The 27,660-nt window shown below is 36.9% G+C and overlaps 1 protein-coding gene and 1 long non-coding RNA gene across 2 annotated transcripts; one reads left to right on the forward strand and one right to left on the reverse strand.

The window, feature by feature from the left end:
- The first annotated feature begins 611 nt into the window (after positions 1-611).
- LOC132117695 (uncharacterized) lies at positions 612-25,670 on the forward strand. Its single transcript, XR_009425825.1, has 4 exons — positions 612-694; positions 838-924; positions 1,463-1,590; positions 25,156-25,670. It is a non-coding gene; the product is annotated as an uncharacterized LOC132117695 (long non-coding RNA).
- Positions 12,233-13,631, reverse strand: npbwr2b (neuropeptides B/W receptor 2b). The gene has a single exon (XM_059527007.1). The coding sequence runs from the start codon at positions 13,479-13,481 to the stop codon at positions 12,465-12,467; it is 1,017 nt and encodes a 338-aa protein (XP_059382990.1). The 5' UTR covers positions 13,482-13,631; the 3' UTR covers positions 12,233-12,464.
- Positions 25,671-27,660: the final 1,990 nt, after the last annotated feature.

Consider the following 27,660-nt stretch of genomic DNA (forward strand, 5'->3'; position numbering starts at 1 on the left):
TGTTGGGGTTCTCCAGGACCAGGATTGGAAGCCACTGCCTTATGGGACACACTTATGTGTTTACAGAGATTTTTAGTTTTTTTTATTATTATTATTCAACTTTGCATTTTAAAGTAAATTCTAAATCTCTTTTCATAAGTCCCTATTACAGAGGACAATTTAATTTTTGGTACTTCTAATTAAGTGAAAAAAATAGTTTCAATATCTAATTATTATTATTATTATTAATATTTCACATACATTGGAAAGGTTTCCATTACCCCTCGTGAGATCTCGGCAAAAACTTTCCCAATTTATTCCAAAACATGATGCATGATGGGATACACTATGCCTGGTATAGAGCTCCGGAGCGGTATTTGAGATAGTGTGGGTTTAGTGTGCATTAAGGGCACTGCGCTTTGGCATTATTAAGACTTGTGCACTACTCATAACAGTCCTGTTAGCTTGTAATAATTTTTAAAATAATTAATATGAATATAGCTGTATAAATACACACACACATACACACAGTAATGTATAAGTTGCATGTAATGTAATAATATTTCCATTCTTTCTGTCTTACAGGAATGTTTGCAGATAATGCTGTTCTTCTTTTTCAGAATTTTTTGTTAAGCCAACCCCCACAAATCTTCCTAAAAACTAAAAGAGCTATTACTGAGTCTCAGTGAATCTTGCCATGATCAGCTCTTCCCAGGTACATTTGTTTAAAATATTTTTGAATCAACATTTACTCATCAAATGCTTTGATCTGAATCTTATTTTAAATTAACTTAATTATATGTTTAATGAGCAATATTAATTGCACACAGAGTAAATAGAGATTATCTTGTTTCACAGAAGAGAAGGAAGACCAAGGAAATTATTTGCTCAGGATGAGGAATGAAGACGGCCATCTTGAGCCCAAACAAAGACAGAAGTCCACTGGTATGTGTGTGTTGAAGCAATGCTGTGTTATGTGTTACAGAACTTTATGATTTTATCTCACAGGACTGTTCATCTCAGCTGTAATTATTCTTTGTAATATGTTTTTTTTTTTTTTTTTTGATACAGCTATTATAATTATAGCATGTTGGCAAAGTGTGACTGGAACATTTTTAAATTTTAAGTTTAAAAAAAAACACCACCTGTTTGTCTTAAATAAAAGAATACAAGTTTTATAAAAGTGGTTTACATTATTTCATTGTTTCATGAATGTTTTGTTATAAATTGTGGATTGATAGTTGATTGGTTTGAAGCCAGGCCTTACACTGCACAGACTAAAACACATTTGTGAGAGAAGTCAGGAACTTTGGAGAAAGATTCTAGGGGAAAAAAGACACATTTACTGCAACAATAGATGAATTATAGAGGCAAAAATTTCTGTCACATGATAAGGGGTGTCTCGTGAGCAAGTCCTTTGCCTCTAACTTTTTCTTAATTCTTGCAGAATGAAATTTTTATTGCAGTATTTTAATTTGTACAGATGATCTCATCAGCCAAATGAGGGGTTTTGACCAAGTGATGCTCTTGAAATGAGTGAAAGAAGAGGATGTGGTAAATTGTCTTCAGAGAAAAAGCTTCTCAAAAGGTCTTAAAACAGCTTGAATAATGGTAAGTGTACAGTACTACAAGGGTCATAGTTGCTCACCCTGCTAAAATCACGCAGAACATAAGCTGAGCTCTCTGTCCAATAAACAACTTCATCTGAATTGTTTGTATTGTTTGTTTTACTTTGACCAGGTCTGGGAACTGTCTGAAAATGGGATGTTAGCACTGAGAGATCCTCTGGCTGAGAACAAGCTACACTGGATATCAACCACAAACTGTTTCCAGACACGAGAGAAGAAGATCGTGATGAGAGATGAAACCAGTTTAGATGTGATGATAAGGAATCATTATTTTCTGAAACAGTATCACATGATCTGTATCACAGTTGACTGGATGGAATCTTTTTACTTTTAAGGACATTTCATCACTCATCTGTGTGAACTGATTAATTTATGATATTAATGAATTTTTGATCCATTATTATTTTCCTTAAATCGTGTTTGTCTTGATGCTACTTTATCAACTTCATAGTCTATGCTTCAATAAAATTAATATGGTGATTATTGTGTGTTGAAAATTCTTGATAAAATCATAATTTTACTAGGTAGGCTCATATGTGTTTATTCTACACTTGAAAAACTACATATTATTAATTACCAGGACTATTTTTTACTTAAGACATAAACATTTTTTTTCATCAGATTAATGAAATCTGGAACAACAATACACCAGAAAGTTATTATTGTATATATTTAATCACAAATATGCCTTTTTATGCCTAGGGAGTTACTAGATGAATTATTTTGATAAGCCATTTGCTTTATTGTTACAAACACTTGAGGGATTTTTACACTGATTGATACTATATAGTATTCTTAGTACTCCATGAATTCTTCCTTGTGTAATAGTGAAGTATCACAATGTGTGATACTGATTAAGTAACCTTAAATCAGATATTTAAAAAAGAACACTGATCAAAATTACAGAACACTTTCAGATACCTCCCAGTTACCAGTGTTAATCTGGCACCTCATACTAATCAAATCTGTGATTTTGTGAATACTGCATCTTAGTATATGTAACTAACTCATTCAAGTCCCCCATAAAGGCTGGCTGGCATAAAGACAAATGCATAAGAAGACAGGATAATGTGGAGAATCTCAATGGAGAATTGGTTCAGCACTGCAGCTGGAATTGCTCGCCAGTTCACCGCAGAACAAGGAAAGGATATATCTCAGCATACAGTCTCTCAATGTTTAAGAGATTTTGAAATAGCTGAAATACTGAAATAGCACTCACTCTCATCAACAGAAAGAATCAAAAGCCTAGACTAACCTTTGCTGAGGAGCATGTTGTGAGGAGGTCCAAAGTTCACGTCAGTGATGAAAGCAAGTCTAGTTACAACATTATGTTTGTCATCAAACTGGGGAAAGACTGAACCCTGGGTGCATTAAAGTCAGTGAAAGGTGGAGGAAGAAATGTTATTGTTTGAGGGATGTTTTTGGCAGCAAGAGTTGTGTCTCTTATACAGCTACATGGCAGTGAATATGAATGTTTATCAGAACCTTCTATGGCAACATGCAGTTTCTTCCATGCAAGTATCTCCCAATCAGCCTGCAATGTTCATGCAAAACAGGTAAATCAGTAACTTGAACCTGAAAACATTAAAACAGATCTGGCCAGCCCAGAGTCCTTATTTAAACCCAACTGAAGATATCTGGAAAATCCTTGGTGACAAAGTTACAGTCACCAAACTGTGGAAGAGACCAAGATCATACCATTGTGATCACACAATCATTGCTGTGTCCTTATTTTGATCAGTTTTAAACAAAATGAAGCCTTTCTGTTGAAGTGCTTTGGTTATTTTGTAAAACACTGTTCTACTAGCATGATGTAGCCCACAACAAAAATTACTTTAAATTTTGAACGATGAAGATTACATTACAGTATTTCTGAATCAAGTGAAAATCAAGTGTTCTTAAATTGTTCTCCTATTTTGATCTCCACTGTATGTATACATTCTTAGAAATAAGGGTTTCAAAAGGGGGGGGGGGGGGGGGGTCATATGCCACAGAAATGTCATGTTGGGTTAACTTTCAGTGAAATTTTTTAGTGTGAGGAACATTTTAATAATCCAGAGTACCTTTTTCCACTATGAAGAACCTTTTGTTCAATAGAAAGATTCCATGAACCATCAATGTCAATAAATAACTTTAATCTTTAAGAGGGTGGGAGCAATGTAGCTAGAATAATTCATTTCCAATGAGCCTGCTGCAAATTTTGCATTATATGGCGTCTAATGTTTTTGTCCTCCGCCTAGAGGAGAATATGCCTTGTTTACAGCTGAATCAATGCCACATTACAGAAATGTTAATTGCCGTGAATGGACGCGAGCCAGACAGTCTGGAAGCTTGTTAAAACCGCATCTGCATGTGGGCAACATGAGTCAGTCCAGACATCAGTACGATGTGGATTTGATTTATAAAAAATCATCATATAGAATACAATCAGACCTTATAATTGGCTGATGAGACTTTCCATGCTGGGCTGTTTGCACCAGTAGCCTATCAGTATTATGAATAAGCACATTATATTGTGAACCACAGATCCAAACCTGAGGAGGAGCAGCTGGCAGATGATTCAGGATGAAATGTGAGTTTCATCACCAAGTGTGTGTAACTAACGAACCGCTCTTTCTGTATTGAATCTCCTTCTACCTTCACCTACCTTGAACCTTATGAACAATAACTATAGCACACACACTTAAACAGCAGTGGCGAGAAGCACAATGAGATCACTCTCTGTGACAACCGCCTATTCATTTATCGCAGATAGTCACATTCCCTGAAACTGGATGTGAGTCTCCTTAACAGCAAGTCGATCTCATTGATTTGTGAGGGTGCGGAGGCTGGGACATAATTGAAGTTTGCAACCAGGTCCCCCCTGTGTGTTCGAGTGTTTGACTTATGGAGACAGAATAGAGCGGGGGCTTCAATCTCAGATGCAGGTGACGGGCAAATCAAAGGTCGGCAGCCCTGGTGTTTGGAACGGAGTGTCACAAAGTCAATTGCTGTAATGTGACCCAATCACAAGCACAATGTAACGTGACAGTCAACAGCAGAGTTTTTCCTTCAGAGCCTAGCTAACATCAAAATTATACGAATGCAGGATCGCTCGAGGTCAGTGTCTAATGTTTGTCAGTTTGCTCAAGCATAAAACAACAGTGACAAATTTCAGTTTGTGTTCCAGTTTTGTCAGTGTCCAGCATCCAACAGGACTAGATATCCTCACACTTGTCAAATAAAAGAGCACAGTAATGAGAAGTGGTAAATGAACGCCATCTAGTGACGTTATTTAGAAGTATCCTGGAAAATCCAGATGAAACCATTTGCTGGATTACAGTAACAAGTTTCTAGCTGGCTATTAGCTGGTCATATAACAGCTGGTGAAGCTTTATTATTTCATTCTATTTTATTTTACATTGTCAACCAGCTAATGATCAACATAGCATCTTAAACTTGAGTTTAGCAGTAGCAACATCATTATTTTAGGTCCTGAATAGAACTTTAGATAAGTGTAACTGCTATAAACCCTTACATAGTATCAACAATAGTATACAACTATAATAGTTCCTGCATAACAATACCGTTTAAAAATGACTGGCACAATGTAATCCTTAATAAACCACAAAAAAAGGCGCTTGTAAACGTGGTTTCTATCTTATTAATTAAGACGCATCATTGCAAATCTTTTAGACTGTGATAATAGCTATATGGAAAAATATGATCGCATGTTGCCCTCTACTGCCTGTTGCGCGCAGTCACCGGGAGAAACGTCTTTTCTTTGACTTTATTTTTAAACTGCCTTTCCAAAAAGGCACTAACAGTCCTACCTGTCAACTACAATGATATTTGACTGCTAGACTATTTTTAAATATTATCAGGTCGTATTGAGAGAGAAGGAAATAAGGAAATAGGTATATATATATACAGTACAGACCAAAAGTTTGGACACACCTTCTCATTCAAAGAGTTTTCTTTATTTTCATGACTATGAAAATAGTAGATTCACACTGAAGGCATCAAAACTATGAATTAACACATGTGGAATTATATATGGAATTATATACATAACAAAAAAGTGTGAAACAACTGAAAATATGTCATATTGTAGGTTTTTCAAAGTAGCCACCTTTTGCTTTGATTACTGCTTTGCACACTCTTGGCATTCTCTTGATGAGCTTCAAGAGGTAGTCTCCTGAAATGGTCTTCCAACAGTCTTGAAGGAGTTCCCCGAGAGATGCTTAGCACTTGTTGGCCCTTTTGCCTTTAGTCTGCGGTCCAGCTCACCCCTAAACCATCTCGATTGGGTTCAGGTCCGGTGACTGTGGAGGCCAGGTCATCTGGTGCAAAACCCCATCACTCTCCTTCTTGGTCAAATAGCCCTTGATGCCTTCAGTGTGACTCTACAATTTTCATAGTCATGAAAATAAAGAAAACTCTTTGAATGAGAAGGTGTGTCCAAACTTTTGGTCTGTACTGTATATATATATAAGTGTATAGCAATATAGCCAAACCATTGTATACTGTATAATGGTGTAGACATTTTTTTTTACTCAAAAATCAGAAGTAGCCTAGATCTTACAAACAATAACAAACAAACTACAAGTTGAATTAATCTTGAAACTTTGAAGGAAAGAAAGACGAAAATAAAATAAAAAATAAAATCAAAAGAAAAGAAAAGAAAACACGAATACATCCAAAAATCATGGTTTGTGTAGCCACTGTAATATATATATATATATATATAAGTAGAGGAAGGTAGAGGGCGTGTCCGCCATTACTCCCCTACACTATTCCTCCGTGTTGGCAGTCAGCTTAAAAAGTGGACATCACGTTCATGGTGCTGGAGGAGTCAACCGTGGACATAATCATGGGATGCCCCTGGTTAAACGCCCACCAGCCACACTTCAAATAGACAACCGGTGAGATTCTCAAATGGAGTGATGAATGTTTGGAGAAGTGTATCAATCGCCCAAGAAAGCCCCAACCTAAAATTCCTGCAACTTCTAATCATCTTCCTGTACTGTCCACCTCTGTGGAGAGTCCAGAGACCAATATGAAAGTGGAAATCCCACCAGGGTACCGGGTGTTCCAGGATGTGTTCAGCAAGCGGCTGGCTACATGTTTACTACCTCATCGGCCATGGGACTTTGCCATTGACCTCCTGCCTGGAGCGACCCTCCCAAAGGGTCAGATCTACCCACTGTCCATACCGGAACAGAAGGTCATGGAGGAGTACGTTCAGGAAGCTCTGCACCAAGGATTTATTCATCCATCTACGGCCCCTGCCGCTTCGAGTTTCTTCTTCTTGGCCAAGAAGGATGGAGGCTTGAGGCCGTGCATTGACTACCGTCACCTGAACTCCCAAACAGTAAAATTCAGTTATCCCCTTCCTCTGGTCCCAGCAGCTTTGGAACAGCTACGAGTTGCACGCATCTTCTCCAAGCTCGATCTCCGAAGCGCCTAATCTCATCCGCATTAGAAGAGGCGATGAATGGAAGACTGCCTTCATAACCCCGTCAGGTCACTACGAATACCGGTTAGAGAAGTGTGAATTCCATGCCTCCACTGTCCAATTCTTAGGCTACACGATCAACCAGCATGGTATTAAGATGGACCAGAGGGAGGTGGAAACCATCCGGCAGTGGCAATTACCCAACACCGTGAAAGAAACTTCTATGCTTAAGAACAGGCCCAAGTCTCTATCCTGGACAACACTTGCCCGAGAAGCCTTCTCCCAACTACAACAGGCCTTCCAATCCGCTCCGGTCCTGGTTCATCCCAATCCAGAACTGCCCTTCATCGTGGAGGTTGACGCCTTGGCAACCGGGATCGGAGCAGTCCTCTCTCAGCAGCAGGGTGACCCCTCCCATGGCTCCATCCATGTGCCTTCTACGCTAAGAAGTTATCCCCGGCTGAGTAGAATTACGACGTGGGAAACCAGGAGCTCCTAGCCATAAAATCGGCTCTCACGGAGTGGAGACACTGGCTGGAGGGAGCCAAGCAACCATTCCAAGTCATTACTGATCATCGCAACTTTGAGTATCTCAGAGAAGCCAAACGCTTGAATCATTTCCAGGCCTGATGGGCTCTCTTCTTCACCTGATTTAACTTTAAGATCACTTATAGATCAGGTTACCAGAACTGCAGAGCAGATGCCCTTTCTAGCCTCTACCAAGCCGATCCTGAACCATCTGTTCCTGAATCTATTCTCCCTCCAGCCATGCTTGTTGGCCCGATCCAGTCAACCAACAGATCATCAATGAGAATTGACAAAACCCTGCTCTGCCGGGAGGTCCAGAGGGGTGTCTCTACGTTCCCCCCAGCTCATCGCCAGCCCCTCTTGGACTTAACCCATTCATCCACGGGCTCTGGACACCCAGGCAGGAGAAGGACCCTCTCGCTTCTGAAACAACGCTACTGGTGGCCCTCCATATCTCTGGACATCTCTCAATATGTGCAAGGATGTTCAGTTTGTGCCATTGTTGACACCCCTAGGAAGCTACCAGAAGGGAAACTCGTGCATCTGCCCATCCCCAAGCGACCCTGGATGCACATTGGAATAGACTTTATGACCAATTTCCCTCCATCCCAAGGATACACAAGCATCCTGGTTGTGGACGATTGATCGATTCTCTAAATCCTGCAAACTCATTCCCTTCAAGGGTCTGCCTACTGCTCTACAGATGGCAGAGGCACTCTTCCATCAAGTTTTCCGTCACTTCGGACTCCCAGAAGACATTGTCTCGGATAGAGGTCCCCAATTCATCTCACGCGTCTGGACTGCTTTCTTCTGTCTCCCAGGGGTGTCCATCAGTCTCTCCTCCGGATACCATCCTCAAACCAACGGCCAGACTGAGTGTAAGATCCAGGAAGTCGGGAGATTCCTGAGGCTGTACTGCTACCAGAACCAGGAGAGTTGGAGCCAATACCTACCCTGGGCAGAATACGCACAAAATTCACTGGGAACAAAACCACCACTGGGCTCATCCCGTTCCGATGTGTCCTGGGCTATCAGCCACCTCTCTTCCACTGGTCAGGTGAGCCCTCCGAAACTCCAGCTGTCAACCGCTGGTTCCAGCAAAGCGTGAGGGTCTGGGATTTGGCTCACGTGCATCTCCAACAGGCAGTCCGGAGACACAAAGAACAAGTCGACTCCGAAGATGTCCCACTCCGCATTACCAACCTGGCCAGAAAGTGTGGCTGTCCACCCAAGACATCCGTCTCCGGCTGCCTTGCCGTAAGCCAAGTCGCTGGTATATTGGTCCATTCGCCATCGAGAGGCAGCTGAACAAAGTCACCTACAGACTCAACCTCCCTGTGAAATACTGTATCTCACCGTCATTCCATGTCTCATTGCTGAAACCTTACACTGACCCTTTGTCTCCTCCTTCTACAGAGTCTGGTGATGCTGCGGTACCTCCTCCTCCTGCCATCGATGAGGCTTAGAACATCTACTGGGTGTGGGCCATCCACGACTCCAGGCGACAGGGTCCACTGCTGGAATATCTCATGGACTGGGAGGACTACGGCCCTGAGGAACGATGCTGGGTTAATCGCAACGACATCCTGGACCCTACTCTACTTACCAAATTCCATCAGGAACACCCAGATCGCCCAGCTCCTCGGGGTCGCAGCAGACCCCATCGTCAACAACACGTCCGGTCGTTATGAGCCGCCCGTGGAGGAGAGGGTACTGTCACGGAGTCACAGCCTGCACCCTCTCCACACTACTTGTTCACAATCACCGGAATTCTGATCACCTGTTCATCATCACCAGACTCTCATAAAAGGACTATCACTTTCCCTCACTCCTTGTCTGATCTTGCATCGACCTTCTCAAACTTAGGCCCTATCATCCACCCGGCGCAAGGCGCAGCGCAAGTGTGTTTGCTAGTTTCAGTCCGGCGCTGTTCGCATTTTCCCGTCCAGCGCCACGTCGTTTAATTAGCAAATGCATTTGCACCCATTGTGTCTAAAAAAGAGGTCTGTTCAGGCGCATTGCTGGCGCATTGCTATTTTAAGGAGCTGAAAATAGACTGTGCCATAGGCCAACTTAAACCTGGTCTAAAGTCTGGCGCAATGTTTTTTCTTTGTTATTTAAAGAGCGTGTTAGTATAGGCGAGTCCACAACGCACATACATGCTGCTTATTAAACACAGGGACACACAGCAGCACACAAACATGTCAAATATTAAAAATTTAAGGTTTTCCATGAATAAGAATTTTTTGTAGGCTAATTAAATATAAAAATGCCTACATGTCATAATGGATAGTCATCGCATGTATCAGAATTAGGCTATCTATTTCCATCTCAGAGACGCGTTCTGTCTTTGCACTTGCCAAATTCTGCCGTGTAAATAGCAAATCCTACATGGCACGAACACAACTGGCTCTTAAAGGGAATGGAAGATGAGACTCTGGTTTATTGCACGTTACGCCCCCAAAAAACACCCATTACTCATTAAGAAAATAGGGACAACCCGTTTAGACCATGCGCCCTGGCGCGCCATTTTTCCGTCTTAAAATAGCAAAAGTGGATTTAGACACGCCCTGAGTGCACCTACACCGTGCGCTTCACACTTTGTGTTTAGATCGTTAAAATAGGGCCCTTACCTGTTCTCGCGCTACCTGTGTTGTTCCCCTGGATACCCATTGTCCATCTTCCTCGTCAGTTCCTCACTGCATTCACAACCCTCTTTGTGTCAAGATTATTCCTATTGCTTCACCTGTGTCTGAAACCTCTGTTCCAATAAACACTATTAATACGTTCACCTACCTGTGTTCCCGTCTGTGTCTGACAGCTTGATTTTCTTTTGCGTGAATTCTGAATGCCTGAGACTATAAAATCAATCAGACAACTGTTTTAATAAAATCATAGCCATACCTGTCTAGAGCTACTGTAACTATAATTTGTAAATAATACAATTAAGATTTATTTAATTTTATATTTTATTAAAGTTCTATTTTGACCTTAAGAGTAGGTATTTCTTACTTCCATAATATTTGAGGGAGGGGGCACAAACATACAATTCTGTTTAGGGCACCCATTTGCCCAGCAGCGGCACTGGTAATAGCATTTAGAAATGTATAATTTTATTTAGGCTTTATATGATTTCTTCTTTTTGTGACACCATTTTATTATCGTAACACCATGACTGTCAGTATTGCATGCGTTGTTTGATTCGGAATTTACAACTATATACTTTGTTTAAAATTTATGATTGCAGACCTCATATTTTATCCTATTTTATTATGTGGGCGACAGGTTGAGATTGCAGTAACCGATTCAGTAATATGTTGATGTTTACTTGTTTGCAGTTTGATCAGTTCTACAGCTCAATTTTTCTTGCTCGATGTGGAAACAGTTAATGTTACAGCCAGATGGTGTATGGAAAGAACCTGTGACAGAACTGGATAAAGGCTGATAAAGGCATTAACAATGAGGTTGAATCCTTGCAGTTTACACTACATTGTTATTATTATTAGTATTAATTTTATTATTATTATTATTGTAGATTTATAAAAAAAAACTGCAAGGATTTATACACCTATCATTTGTATAATGTACAGCGAGGGGCCTTGTAAATTTAAAAGCCAGTTCTGGTACAAACACAAAAACATAATACTTTCTCATATTCAGAAACATTCTGAGATAGAAAAGTGTGTTAGATGATGCTTAATTTCAAACTTTGGGCAGTTGCTGTTGTTGTCCTGGGTAATATTAGTTTTTGACATCTACATTGGACTAAATGAAAGACAACTGATTTATTCCATTTTATTTATGACATGTATTAAAAAGCCATGAAACATAGTATGCTACACTGTGTTGATCTGCATGACTTACATCTCTGGACACAAGCAAAAGCGTTTTACATTTATATTTATTAATTTAAAGAAACAGGAATACATGCCTCAAATTTGCTATTAAGATGAAATACTACTGGACAGGAAGTGATGACCTTTCATGTGACAAAAGCAGGTCTATATAAATATATACACATAAATGCCTGCTGTTTGAGAAACACATGATGCCATCCTAAAACAGCAATGATATCACATTTTGTAATTCCTAATCAAAGTTTCCAGGGCACTTCCGTCAGACAAATGTTGTTGAAGCACATTTCAAAAGATTTCAGCTTCATTATTTAATCACAGAGAGCACAAGAGGGAGACAAACTCTTACTTTAGAATTTAGTATCAGGAAAACATTTATCTTTATTATTGGAACTACACAGGAATATGGGAGTCTGGAAAGTGGACACAGTCATCACAACTGTATTTTAATCAGATTCAGGCATAACATAAAACTGAGTGTAAATGTAATTTTATTGGCAACAAACTAAAGGATATTGAATTGAAATGACATTGGTTTTAATAATATGATGTCTAAATGAGCTGCTCATTATTTTGAGACACTGGCAATAATAAGTTATGATCATATTATGTTGATAACCATAGTTCGTATTTTTTAAATTGAGATGCTAGGAATTTATGATTAATTTAAATGTAATGACAAAGTACCGGATATTGAATTGTAATGACAATAGTTCAAAATTTAGTTTAATAATTTTAATTATCTTTTATATTTTATCAAATATACTTGTATGTACATAAAAAACTGCCAGGCAATGCTTTGTCAAGCAATAAAAATCGTCATTACTTTGCTGTTCCAATTCAAACTATGCTTATTGCAGTCATATGCCTTTTTAATAACATGATTTTAATTTTAAATTAAATCCAAATCCCAATTGCTAAACGCCTTGGTTGCATCCTGTTTGCTACCTCAATTCAAATTCAATTCAAATCCTGGAATCCCACTGGAAAATTCAATTCTGGATTTCTCTGAACACGTCCCTTCAAAGCGCTTTACAATCAAGCAGGTCTACATTCTAACATCTTCTTGAAGGCTTTTCTGAAGCTGTCGTCCAGGAAGGCGTAGAGGAACGGGTTCAGACAGGAGTTGGCGTAGCTCAGGCTGGCAATGAAGTACGAGAGGCCGATGAGAAGCGGTGTGGTCCGCAGGTCTGTGGTCAGCGCCACGATGGTGCTGAGGTGAAAGGGCGTCCAGCAGAACAGGCACACGGCCAGTACGATAAACACCATGATAGTCACCTTCTTCTTGGCTTTGTCCAGCGCTTTGGCGTTGGTGTTCAAGCGCATGTGTCTTAATTTGTACAGCATCATGGTGTAAAGAATGCAAATCGTAGACACCGGAATGGCAAAGCCCAGTATGAGGGTGTAAATCCGGCTCGCTTTAAACCACAAACTTTCAGGACTGGGGAAACTTAGGACACAGCTTTTTCTCTCGCTGTCGTCGGGACTGATGTAGACTCCCGCGAACACGGTGAACGGCACGACGATGAGGATCACCAGCAGCCACACGCACAGGCTCACTATCTTGGCTGCCCGGTATGTGCGGTACGGCATGCGCTTGGAACGCACAGTCGACAGCACCACCAGGTACCGGTCCACACTCATAACCGTCAGAAAGTAAATGCTCGAGAAGATGTTGTAGTGGTCGATGCTTAAAATGATTTTGCACAGCACCTCGCCGAACGGCCAGTAGTGTAACAGATGCTCCGCTATGTTGATAGGCAGCACTAAAGTGAACAGGTCGTCGGCGATCGCCAAGTTCAGGATGAACATATTGGTCACTGTCTTCATTTTGGGTGCTTTGAGGATGACATATATGACCGCCGTGTTGCCCGTCAGACCCACGGCGCATATCACGGAGTAAATGACCGGGAGAACCACGTACAGATCTGCGTTAAAGAAGTAGTCAGCCGGCGGCGTGCAGTTCAGATCGCTCCTGTTTGGAGAGTTGTAGTATAAGTCCATGCTGTAGTTGCATGTTGGGTTTGGGATGAAAAGGCTCGTGGTGTTCTCCATTCTGTGACAGCTGAGCCTCCGGGGATAAGTGCTTTACTTTATAAAGATGCGCTATTGCTTTCGTAGATTTCTCCACGAGTCTAAGGTGGTCGATGTCTTTCATATGTCTCTTTGCACATCACGATATCTGAGGGTGATACAAAACATTGGCAACCCTGCAGAAGACAGACTATTCAGAATGTAATGCACGCTGACTTGGAAACTTGGAACATATGCGGATTATTTACAGAACAGAATATAACAGCGTAATTACTTTGTTATCAACAAAAACATACATAGGATAAAAACACTGCACGCCCAAAACTGTAGCTTATTCATTTACACACAGCAAATGCTACTTTTAAAAGTAAAGAAGCAACAGTTAGCGGTGAAAGGCGCGTGTTCTTACCGTGTGGGATATTCTTTCTCCGTGCGCGCGCTGTCCACTCTCTCAGCTCGCGCTTTCCAAACAAATAGGAAAGAAGTGAGACTGGTGACGTCACATTGTGCTGCGCGCTCTCCTCATCTGCTCCTCTCTGAAAGTCACGAATTATTTTTGATTGCCTATGTGTAGGGGGTTGACATGTTCTATGGTGAACTATTTTTAATGTTTCTGAAAGATGTTTCTTCTGCTCATCATGCCTGCATTTATTTGATCAAAAATACAGAAAAAACAGTAATATTGTGAAATATTATTACAACTTAAAATAATAGCTTTCTATTTAAATATATATTAAAAAAATAATTTATTCCTGTGATGCAAAGCTGAATTTCCAGCATCATTACTCCAGCCTTCAGTGTCACATGTAACATCCAGTCTATCACATGATCATTTAGAAATCATTCTAATATTCTGATTTATTATGAGTGTTGGGAACAGTTCTGCTGTCTAATATATTTGATGAATAAAAGGTTAAAAAGAACTGCATTTATTCAAAATAAAATAAAAATTCTAATAATATATATTCTAATAATATATTTTCTTTACTATCACTTTTTATCAGTTTAACACATCCTTGCTGAATAAAAGTATTGATTTTATTTAAAAAAAGAAAGAAAAAAAATTGCTGACCCCAAATTACTGACCAGTAGTGTATATTGTTATTACAAAATATATATATTTTAAAAACATAGCTTCTTTTCTTTTACTTTTTATTCAACAAAGTATCCTAAAAAAGTATCACATGTTCTGAAAAAATATTAAGCAGCAGAAGTGTTTCCAACTTTGATAATGAATCATCATATTAGAATGATTTCTAAAGGATCATGTGATAATGATCCTAAAAATTCAGCTTTGTATCACAGAAATAAATGATAATTTAAAGTATAATAAATTTAAAAACAATTATTTTAAATTGTAATAATATATCACAATATTACATTTTTTTCTGTATTTTTGATCAAATAAATGCAAGCTTGATGAGCAGAAGAAACGTCTTTCAAAAACATTAATGTTTCCAGACTTTTGGTCTGTACTGTATATATATATATATATATATATATATATATATATATATATATATATATATATATATATATATATATATATATATATGTATATATGTATGTATGTATGTATGTATGTATTGCATCACTTGATTAACATTTATTTCTGTGATGCAAAGCTGCATTTTTAGGATCATTATCACATGATCTGCTTGATGAGCAGAAGAAACTTCTTTCAAAAACATTAAAAATAATTGATTGTTTCCAAACATTTGGTCTGTACTGTATATATATATATATATATATATATATATATATATATATATTGCTGTATTTATGTATGTATGTATTGCATCACTTGATCACCAATGGATCTGCAGTGAATGGGTGCCGTCAGAATGAGAGTCCAAACAGCTAAGAAAAACATCACAATAATCCACAAGTAATCCACACTCCAGTCCATCAGTTGACATCTTGTAAAGTGAAACATTTTATAACAAATTTTGAACCTAAAATTAAGAAAAAGTAATGGACATATTAATAGATGAAGCAATGATCAGTGATTTTTAAAGCGTGAGATTACCAGTGTTCTATAAAAACGGATGCTTGCTTTTCAGAAGGTAAAAATCAGAAGGATTTTTATCTCACACTCTCTTTTGGCAACGTTTTGACTATATTTGACACTGGAGCATAAAAAGCAAGTCATAAATCACACAGGTATATTTGTAGCAATAGCCAATGTATTATTGGGTCAAAATTATAATAATAAATACATAAATAATGAAATAATGTTTTAAATTTACCACCGTAAATATATAAAAACGTTGGTATCACTTAAGAATAGGTAACACTTGTTAACTATTAACTACGACATTTCTCTCAATAAATTCTTAATTTGTTGCTTATTAATAGTTAGTAAGGTAGTTGTAAGGTTTAGGTACTGGGTAAGATTAGGGATGTAGAACAAGGTCAAGTAGAATAAGGCATTAATATGTTCTTAATTAGCACTAATACATGGCTAATACTCTAGTAATATGCATGCTAATAAGCAACTAATAGGTGTTACCTATTCTAAAGTGTTACCAAAATGTTTTTATTATATATATATATATATATATATATATATATATATATATATATATATATATATATATATATATATATATATATATATGTTTTTTTTTTTTAATAAATAATATGCATAGCTAAGAACTTTATTTGGACAACTTGCTTATTTGTTATTATTATTTACACCCTCGGATTCTAGATTTTCAAATAGTTGTATCTCGGCCAAATATTGTCCTATCCTAACAACACATACATTAAGGAAAAGCTTATATGTTCAGCTTTCAGATTATGCATACATTTCAATTTTTAAAAAATGTACACTTATGACATATTAATATATATTTGAAATACAGGATTACATTTTTCTGAAGGTTGTCCAGTGATGTACGTCATAACAGTGTTACATAAATGTATTTAGAGGCATGTAGACTTCCAATGAGCCTGGAAAATTAGCATGACAAGAAGACTTCACAATCCCGTGTTCTCTCTTCTTTTCTGTCATTATGATTGGGTTATCCCACCAGGTCTCGGCTCTCTAGTCATGCAAGAATAGTTCAATTTGGTCCTAAGCTAACAAGTAATTTTCTTACCCAGAGCACAAAGCTGCATGTTTTACATTAGAGAGCATGTGGCTGACTGTTCGATTAAACCACAACCAGTTATCATAAGAGTGAATGATTGGCTTATTGTTCAACATCAGATCCAGTGATTGGCTCACTATGCCCTTATCCAGTCATCATATGAGGTGAGTGATATATTGTTAAGCGAAAGATTGTATAAGAGTGACAGAGAATTTAGTTAAAATATTGTGCATTCCCATCTTAAAACAGAGTTATTTTTCAGAGGTACTGGCAAACGTTACATATAAGTAACTAAATGTTAATATTAGTACTTTTTAAAGTACATTAAGCATTTAAAAGTAAATATTAGCATCTCTTAAAAGGGTACCACCTCAGTGACAGTTTTGTATCTTTTGTTTCCTGAAAGTGTATGTTAGCATTAATTGATGCAGAAATTAACACATACAATTAACAATTAATAATACTTTAACAAGTGTTTTATACTGTGTGAAAAAAAGAGCATTGTGGAAATTACCAGCAGTTATCAATCTAGGTGTACGTATTATGATTTAACATAAATGAATGATGAAGAATCGTCTATCAACACCAACCTAGATTATTAAATTGCGAAACATTTGTTGATTTTGTTAGTTAATGATACTTAATTGAAACTGATCTGACCTCATGTTAAATTGCTGGCAATTAAAATTAAGCAAAAGGCTTTTCAGAGAATCCTATTAAAAGTTTTTGGTTAAAACCAGTGAGTTGTTAAGTGTTAAGGAATTTTCATCACCAGCTGTAGTAAAATTAGTTAAAACATTTGTCTAGTTTTTAATGAATATTATTGTGGAGCAGATAAAGTTCAGTGAGTTTCTATGCAAATGTATGATACTGGATACCTATGCATAAAGGCCTTTTGATAAAGGTAAATTATGATATATTGATCTATACCATATATGTCTTTCTTTACTTCACAATGCCCATTACATTTTTTTTCTGGTTTTGAAAAGGTAATGGCTGACTAATATTAAATGTATATAAACTGCAGTCACTAAATATCAAGTCTTTTCTCTCTTTTCCTATATTCAAATGAATTCCTGTGAGGTTTTATTGTCAAATGTTTGTATTTAAATGAGTTTTTCCGAGCAGTTGCTTGCTTGCTTGCTGTTCTTGATTTCCTGTTGTTGGAAGAATACAATCAGGTTCTGCAAATCAGATTCACAGTGACAACATAAAGCAGGATTAATGGTGACCATGAGCTGAGGTCAGTTTAGGACAAGGTACTAATGCACGTGAGATTGAGGATTGTAAATGCTAAGCATTATCTGATGTTGTTTCGCTTTTAATTGACATGACATGTTAATTAGTGAGGAGGAAAAAATATCAGATATCCTGGATGAAGGCCCTGCTGTCTTTTCAGTTTCATCCTTTTTTTAATTATACCCTTTGTGTTTCTCATCACTACTCCGTGATTAAAGGAGAATACCTCTTTGGCTTTCTGCACCGGAGCCCTGATCTGCGTCTCCTGATGATGAGCTTCATGAGCTTGAGTAACAAGATAGTTTCAGAACGGACCTGTGTGACTGATTGGCTCTCTTTAGGAGAATTAAAGGAAATTGACTTCTGATATTCTCATGTGTCAATACGCTCATTACCTGTGCATGCTGAGAGAGGAGATCCTAGACAACCTGTGGCCTGTTTAATGTTAAATTAAAGTCTCTGCATGACACAATGTGCAGAGAGCTGGGCCCACAACTCCTCTCTAAGATTTTCAATAATATTGTGAAAATCTCTTTTTAAAAAGGGATACACTAACTGCACTATCATTCAAAATGTGGGGTCGTTGAGAATTATATCTATTTATTTTGCATGGATGCATTAAAAGTGACTATAAAGACATGTATAATGTTACAAAAGATTTATGCTTTAAATAAATGCTGTTCTTTTGAATTCTTTGTATTCATCAAAGTAACTCTTTTTATATTGGTTTTATATACATGTAAAATTGTAAAATTGTTACTTTTTTTCCTTTTTTTTTTACTTTTTTGTACATATTCATTGATAATGTAAATGAATCAAATGTAAAGTTTAAGGCTCTTTATGTGATATCCATCATTTCAGTGAATTTTAGCAATTGCCCTGCAAACACTATTCAAATTGGTAGAAATGAATTGTTATGTAGTTTTGATATGATAGATTTGATGAACATGATATGCGGTTTGAACTAAAACATATGGTTTGTATGATTAGTGGGTTATGTCATCCCTCTGAGAAGTAAATTTCACTTTTTGTTTATGCTAATCATTTTTTAAAATCATAACCATGGTAAAAGTTTGATTGTCTGTCTCCCCAGTGTTAGATTATGGTGTCATTATTATAGCTGTTTTGACAATAGTGTTTATAAAAAGTTGTTGCCTTATGGTTTCCAATAGATTTTATTGTTTCAAGCATTCAACTAATGTTTTTGTGAGTCATCAATATGGGTTATTATCAGTGTTCGAATTGAAGGGGGATGGGGGGGTCCGGGACCCCCATAAGCATCAAAGGGACCCCCCATGATGCCCAAAAAAATGACCTTGGGGGGTCCCCTGTTTTTTCATTAAAACTAAAATAGAAACAATATCTGACATAGCCTTATCTGTTTTTTTTATCAAAGTATTGCGCTGCCGCTCCCATAAAACAGCTACTTCAAATTAGATGTGCGTCTGAAAATACACTCAAGTGCGCCACACACTGTTTTCTGAAGGAATTTACAGACTGCGGGCGCGGCGTCACCAAATACTCCTCGCTGCAGACTGTAGCGTGGTGACGTCACATATGTAGCGTGGTGACGTCACGTATGTACCGCGCATGCGCAGTAATGTATATGTATTAACCGTAAATACGATTGTGCGCCGTACTGACTGTCATTAATGCGCATATCCAGGTTCATTCACTTCTGGATGTTCGTAAGGTATGGTGGATATGAGATATTACATTTGTTTTCTTAAAAATTTGCGTTTAAATTGTTTTTAATTGTAAGAATGCTTTGGTCATAATCATAGGGAGTGTCATTGCAAACGTGTGCGATTTCAAACATTTATGACATGTTTTATGATATAGTATTCGAATGCTGGTCTTTCAAAGTCTTATTTCGCCTAAAATGAACCATTAAAGATGTCTTAAAATAGAGCAGAAAGACTTTATTAATGTAAGTAATTCAATTGATGGTTGCATGCATTGCATTATCAAAGATTAATAGATACTGTAACACATGTATTGTTCATTGTTAGTTCATGTTAATTAATACATTAACTAGTGTTTACTAAAGACACCTTATTTTAAAGTGTTACCTCTCAAATTGACCTGCATATGTCTTAATATGACTTTTTGGGGACATTGTCAGTGAGAAGAAATTCAGAGAAGAGACCCACTTCATGTGGCTAGAGTACTGTAATTATCTGTTTTTCTTTCTCTGACAATCTGTATAGCCCTCAACCGTAAAATTTTTCAAATTGAAAAAAAACTTCAAACTTTCAGGCCATGCTTTCTCAAGCCAAGCCAACCTAAATTTTGACTTGACAAAATGTATTAATTTAGTTGATGTTAATGCTGGTTATAAATTAAATCTCTTAGGTAGTTTACAGACAAAGCAAATAACACTTTTTCTAACACCATGCTATAATATATTTAAAAATACATTCAAATAATTTGCCTTGTATGGCTCTTCTGCCTTTCTTCAAAATGATTTAATATTGCTTTAGTATTGTTTTTTCTTTTATGTAAATTAGGTGTCGTGAACTGGAGTGCATTGTCTGAACAATACAACCTGAGTTCCGGGCGTCATGTTCTCTGACCCAGTGCATATGGTGCAGTGAGATATTTAAAGACTGTCCACCTGGATGTGTGAGGAATCGCAGGAGGAGAGTCCTGTGGGGGTTTTATCCATTCAAAGAAGAGGGCTACTGCTTGGCTTATTGTTTTATCAGTGATGGAGGTGAATTTTTTTCTTGTGTCATGTCTATAGTCTTAATCTATATTTGTATATACAATTATATTTTCTGTTTTGTTCTTTGAAATAAAAAAAAAAAAAGATCACTGTCATCAGTTTGGTTTTTTTGGAGGCACCTTGCATAAAATGGGATGCAGACACTGAAAATATACTGTATGTAGTCAACTGCACTTAAAACTACTTTATTGGTTTCAATGTTTCACGTGCAGAATTGCCAAAGAAAAAGAAAAATGTCCAAATTTATAGTTAATAAATAGATAAACAAGAACCATAGCAAAAGACAGATTAAAATAAAAAAAGGCAGTGGCTATTTACACTAAGTGCAAATGGCTATAGATTCCATTTATACTATGTTAAAATAACAGGATTTTCTGCTATTTATATTACTTATTGCAAATAGTGGCAATTATCTGCACCTCAGTATTGTAGTACATTATAAAACAGTATACAATAATTAGTGAGTGTAAATTATAATTTTAATTCAAATTATTAAATGGATGCCACCATATTAGGACAATAAAGCCCTCCCTCACAACTTATTGATTATTTCCTTACTTTTTATTCAAAATAAATGCTTTTCTGATGTGATTTGAAATTTCAAAAGGGAGAAAAAAACTGTCAAAAGGCAGATTCGGACCCGGATCGTTTGCATCAAATTGTGAACAACACACATTTTACCATCTGTACTATTAGAGCCTACAACTGTACTTTATCTGTTGTTATTTTGACTAGCTCAAAAAGAAATATAAGGTGCCATTAAAGTGTAAAATTACAATATACACAGTGAAGTAAAGTGCAACAGAATGTTAATATATTGTAAGTAAGATACTACACAGATATTACAGAATAAACTTTCATTCCATATAATTTTACCTCAGATGAAACATGGTTAAACATGGTTGTTTTTCCCGTCTTTTTTACACCTAAATGTTCTTTAATACATTAACATTTTATTAGAGTTTTCTGTTAAGCATGCGCATCGTTTTAATGCACGCACGACGCGAAAACAACTAAGTCATCATGCAATGCAAATTACAAGCGCATGCGCAGTAAACACATACGTACGAACGTGACGTCACCGCGCTACAGTCTGCAGCGAGAGGTGTCTCGACGTCACTGTGTGGTTGGCTGACAGACTGATCCTCCCTCATTATTTTACCTCACGGTGACGGTAAGATAATATTTCTTTGTTTTATGATTGTTTAGTACACCTAATTTACTGCTACTGAATAAGTGTTTATCTTAGAATCGGACAGTCACTTTTATTATAATCTTGGTCTGTCAATAGTTGTTTTTCTATCTTATAATGCAAGCTCACTATCGGATTGTTAGTTGTAAATTAGCAACCCATTCTCACTCCAAAAGCGTCAAAAACCGAAGCATGGTCAAGCGCCCCTAGCGCCACTTTTATGACGCCAAATGTGCCTCTCGGCGTCGAAATATCATCACACTACAACCTTCATTGCTTTAAGTGGGAAACTTTTGGCATCAAAACTTCGACACGAGCACATGAGATGTTTATCGCTATGAAATCACGTTCAAGAAGTCTCATTCAGCACACATCGCGATACTTGCTATCAGTTCCACAGTTTGGGTGAGTAGTCGTAAATACGCTCTTTTAATGCCTTGTATAAAATGTATTCTGTCTACTTTATTAATCAGATTGTTTAATTGCTGTATAATATCGTTCATCCGCGGCTGTCTTTGAGTTTCATTGCGTTTAAATAAATGAACACGCCTGCTAATTAGTGTGATTAAACTCTATCGTTCACGTGACGCGCCATAAACCTTCAATCCGTTTTATATTAATTTCAGGTTCAATGATGTAATTTGTATTTGTAGTAAAATCATGGTAATCACGACACTTACAATAGTAATAAATGAAATGTGAAGTTAAAACACAGTAAACGGGACATTTACCAAGTTTTTACCACAGTAACTGTAGTTTTACTATGGTATATTAATAATCAATACAACAATACTATAATCACCAAACCAGCTATGTTTGTATCACTGTAATGTTAGTGTTTTTATGTGCTTTTATATGACAGATATCACAGTAATCATATGTTCTGTACCATGCTTTTAATACCTTTTAATGTAAATCCAAAAAATAAAACAAATTAAAAATAAATAAATAATAAAAATTTATTTTTTTCATCTTGCAGTTCATTCATATCAGTTTATATCTAAATATTTTGCTCACAAATCATTATTAACATTCTGTATATAATTCAATTTTATTTTCTCTCCCCTTTTTTATTATTTTTATTTTTAGCTGAAAAGACGTAAAGGAAGCAGTCAGCCCAGTGGTGTTTCTGGAGAGGTATACCTTCAGAAATGGAGAAGACAGAAAGCTGCGGAGGCAGACATTTGCAGCAGTAAGTCTGTGATAGTTTGACCCTTTTATCAAACATTCCTGCTGTTATAATTTGTACAGCATTTGTTGTTTCTTAAACTGTTGCACTGTCCAAATACCCACACTTGCCATCTTTGCACTTGACCACTTGATTACTTATTTGACGTCTTTCCTGTGTTTGTCTTAGTGTTCGAGTGAGCATGATGACCACAAGTGTGTGTCGAATTTTTCATGACCTTATGACTGTGTTTCCCAATCCTGATCCTGGAGAACCCCAGCATTGCACGGTTTTGGTGTCTCTCTTATCTAACACACACACTTTTGAGGTCTTGGAGTTGAACCAGGTGTGTTTGATCAGGGAGACATCTCAAATGTGCAGTGTTGGGGTTCTCCAGGGCCAGGAGCCACTGCCTTATGGGACACACTTATGTGTTTACAGAGATTTTTAATATCTAATTATCCATATTTCACATGCTGTACATTGGACAGCTTTCCGTGACCTCTTGTGAGATCTCGGCAAAAAGTCTGACGATTTATTCCAAAACATGATGCATGATGGGATACACTAAGCGTTGTATAGCGCTCCGGAGCAGTATTGGAGAGGTTAAGTGTGTGTTAAGGATGCTGTGCTTTGGCATTATTAAGACCGGGGACGGTCTCGTTCACACACTGTCACGTACACACACTCTCAAGTGGCCAAGACTGCAAGTGTGGGTATCTGGACAGGGTCAAAGTCTTAAAAATGAACACAGTCGCACATCACAGTCTAATTAATTCAGTTTAACACTTGTATGATACTATACAAGCCCCAGGACTGTCTCATCTTACACTAGATGAGACAGTTTCACAGAAGAGAAAGAAGACCAAGGAAATTATTTGCTCAGGATGAGGAATGAAGATGGCCATCTTATACTCAAACAAAGTCCTCTGGTATGTGTGTGTTGAAGCAATGCTGTGTTATTACAGCACTTTATGATGATCTCTCACGGAACTGTTCATGTCAGCCTTGATTTTTTTTTTATACTATTACAATTACAGCATGTTAGCAAAGTGTGACTGGACATTTTTAATCTTATGTTTTTAAAAACACACCACCTGTTTTAAAAGCAGACAAGTATCATGAAATTGGTTTAGTTGATATAAACACCAATTGACATTATTTCATTGTTTTGTAAATGTTGTCATAAATTGTGGATTGATAGTTGATTGGTTTGAAGCAAGGCCTTACGCTGCACAGACTAAAACACATTTGTGAGAGAAGTCAGGAACTTTGGAGAAAGATTCTAGAGGAAAAAGACACATTTACTGCAACAATAGATGAATTCTAGAGGCAAAAACTCCAGTCTCTGAGAACTACACATGCTAATGCAGTCTCATGAGCAAGTTCTTTGCTTCTGTAACTTTTTCTTAATTTTTGCAGAATGAAATTTGTATTGCAGTATTTTAATTTGTACAGATGATCTCATCAGCCAAATGAGGGGTTTTGACCAAGTGATGCTCTTGAAATGAGTGAAAGAAGAGGATGTGGTAAATTGTCTTCAAAGAAAAAACTTCTCAAAAGGTCTTAAAACAGCTTGAAGAATGGCAAGTGTACAGTACTACAAGGGTCATAGGCTACGTTCTCACTGCAGGGCTTAATGCTCAATTCCGATTTTTTTTAAAAATTGGATTTTTTTGCAAGGCCGTTCACATTTCCAATTAAATGCAACCTTTTGTGATCTCCTGTGTGAACGTGAAATGACCCAGAAGTGATCCGCATGCGCAGAAGAGTACTCAACAGCCAACGACATCACTCGTTGTTTGCGGAAGTAGCTAAACATGGATGTCAACAACAGTGTAGTCAACAGTGGAGCTTGTTTAGCAATATTAAAGTTATTTAAGCAGCATCGTCCGCCATGGTTGTTGTTTATCTTCTCATTCCCGCCTACTTCAACGCAGAATTATAACGTTTGTAGCGTATCAATGACGTACGGGTCGGATACATGTGACCTGGCCGTTCAGACGGAGGTCGCATTTCGAAAGATCGGATACGTATTGGATTTAGGACCATATACCCAAGTGGCCTGGGTCGCATTTGAAAAGATCGGATCTGTGTCATCCAGACTGTCATGAAGTGATCAGATAGGGGCAAAAAAATCGGAATTGGGTCGTTTCAGCCTGCAGTGTGAACGTAGCCATAGTTGCTCACCCTGCTAAAATCACACAGAACATAAGCTGAGCTCTCTGTCCATTAAACAACTTCATCTGGATTGTTTGTTTCACTTTGACCAGGTCTGGGATTTTAGGACTGAGAGATCCTCTGGCTGAGAACAAGCTATAACACATCAGTGCTGGATATCAACCACAAACTGTTTCCAGACACGAGAGAAGAAGATCATGATGGGGAGATGAAACCAGTTTAGATGTGATGATAAGGAATCATTATTTTCTGAAACAGTATAACATGTGTTATAGGTATCACATGATCTGTATCACAGTTGACTGGATGGGACTGTGACTTTTTCATCACTCATCTGTGTGAACTGATTAATATATGAGGTTAATGTATTTTTGATGATAATTATTTTCCTTGAATCTTATTTGTCTTGATGCTACTTTATCAACTTTATAGTCTATGCTTCAATCAAATGAAAATTGTGAATATTGTGTTCTGAAGATTCTTGGTAAATACATAATTTTACTAGGTAGGCTCATATGTGTTTATTTTAGACTTGGAAAAACTACATATTAATTATTGGGATTATTTTTTACTTAAGTCATAAACATTTTTGATCGGATTAATAACATCTGGGACATCAGTACACCAGAAAGTTACTTTTTATATTTTAGTAACAAATATACAATTTTTTTGTGAAATAAAGGGAGTTACGAGATTAATTATTTGCATTACAAGATGGTGCCATGGTCTTTATTGTTACATACACTTGAGGGATAACTGAGAATGTAGCAGGAATGATCAATGTGGATCTTGTACTGTATTCAAACCAAGAGCATGCACATTACTGATGTCCAGCACATGAGGAGAAAGATACGGGGGTGAGGAGGACATTTTTACACTGATTTTTGCTAATTAGTTTATATATATATATATATATATTAATATTCTTAGCACTGCATGAATTTGTCCTTGTGTAATAGTGAAGTATCACGTATAAATTGTCCTTGATTACTGCTTTACAGTGCATGGGGAATAGATAAAGGCAAGTTGTTGCAGGTTCATCAATTATATTTATTGCCATTTACTTCAAAAATCAAGAAATAATCTATTATTTTAATTATTAAATAATTTCTTTATAATTTTTCCATGTTTCATCAGATGGCCTCACAATGTTCTGTTAAAAGCTGTCCTTGTCATGATGTAAAAATAGAAAAGGTTGGTCTGTGAAAACTGTCAGATATAAATGTGACTCAGCTCAGTTTGTTGTCCATGATGAGGAGAATACATATATGTAGGTTTTACTGCCCTTCTACCCCCAGGGGCCCAGTAGCACCCCCCGGAAGAGCCAAAAAGTGTACATTTCAAACGGCTGTAAATCAGAGTCCAATTAACACATCAAAGAGAAAATGGGCAGGATTATTGCTTATGCTATGCTGATAAAATAATGTTGAGCTCAGTTTTCAGAAATAAATGGAAAGCTGGCATAAAAGCATTTTAAATATTGCTCACTGTAAAATACAACATTTCAGCCTGCCTCTCAAATATATCATAGAGGTTTGCACATTGAACATATTTAGATATCCAGTTTTTCTTAAAATAAATCATTTATTTCGTTTCGTTAATAAAAAAGTTTTAAACTACATTACCCACAAGCCTCCGTCGTTCTATCTATGGAAAGGCAAAACTAGGCGCTGTTTTTTGTAGTTCATTGAAGTTATGCTTAGGGTTAGGATCTTGCTAAAGATGTAATTTTTCTCAAGATAGCGACACTTCATTGTTGACTTAATATATAACTTATGTGATGATAGCAGCAAAACATACTTTTTAACATGATGCGCTGTTTAAAATGGGTTAAAAGATAGTCCAACCACAGACTGTCCTGAAAATTCACAGCCAATGACATCAAAGCTGAGCAGCGGCGTCACACTTCCTTATCCATTTATGACAAATGTCTTTTGTTTTTCGGCTGAAGGGATAGATTCGGTTAACAATAGATTAAATTTGCTACTTATTAGATTCTGTTTTATTAACGTCTACACCTTCCTCCGTTGTTCAGCTTGACAAAAATTGGGCAATATTGATGTGCACATGCCCAGCAGTCGCAGTTGTATTCAAAAGATAGATTCCTCTCATGAAATATAATTTTAAGATTTAGATTTTTGTTTGACCAAAGACAAATATATTTACTAATCAAAAGATGTGCTTCTAAAATTTACATTGTATATTATATTTGTGTTTAAATGTTACAATTGTTCACATTTGTGTTTCTGTGATTTACCATTCTCTACCATTTGAACTCTAGGAATAAAAACAAAAAAGAAAAAATGAATGAATGAATGAACAAATAAATACATAAAGCATAATGAAAATTCATATTTTTGTAAAGATCTTCCATTATTTATTGATATGTCAAACTCATTCAAAGACATACCCAAATTAGCTCGTTTTTGCCACCATAAAGAATAAAAAGGCAGTTATGTTGTAAACGTTAACTATTTTCAGTATGCAAATAAAAATGCTTTTATTAAAAAACAAACAGTAAATACAGTATGTCTTTCAGAGAACACTGGAAAAAGATCAATTTTCTTAAAAATTTAATTGACCAAAATATTATACAA

Source organism: Carassius carassius, chromosome 37 (assembly GCF_963082965.1).
Source record: "Carassius carassius chromosome 37, fCarCar2.1, whole genome shotgun sequence".
NCBI classification, from domain to species: Eukaryota; Metazoa; Chordata; class Actinopteri; order Cypriniformes; family Cyprinidae; genus Carassius; species Carassius carassius.

Bases quoted from the DNA above. Each gene is read 5' to 3' on its own strand.
- npbwr2b (XM_059527007.1), bottom strand. From the start codon at position 13,481: ATGGAGAACACCACGAGCCTTTTCATCCCAAACCCAACATGCAACTAC.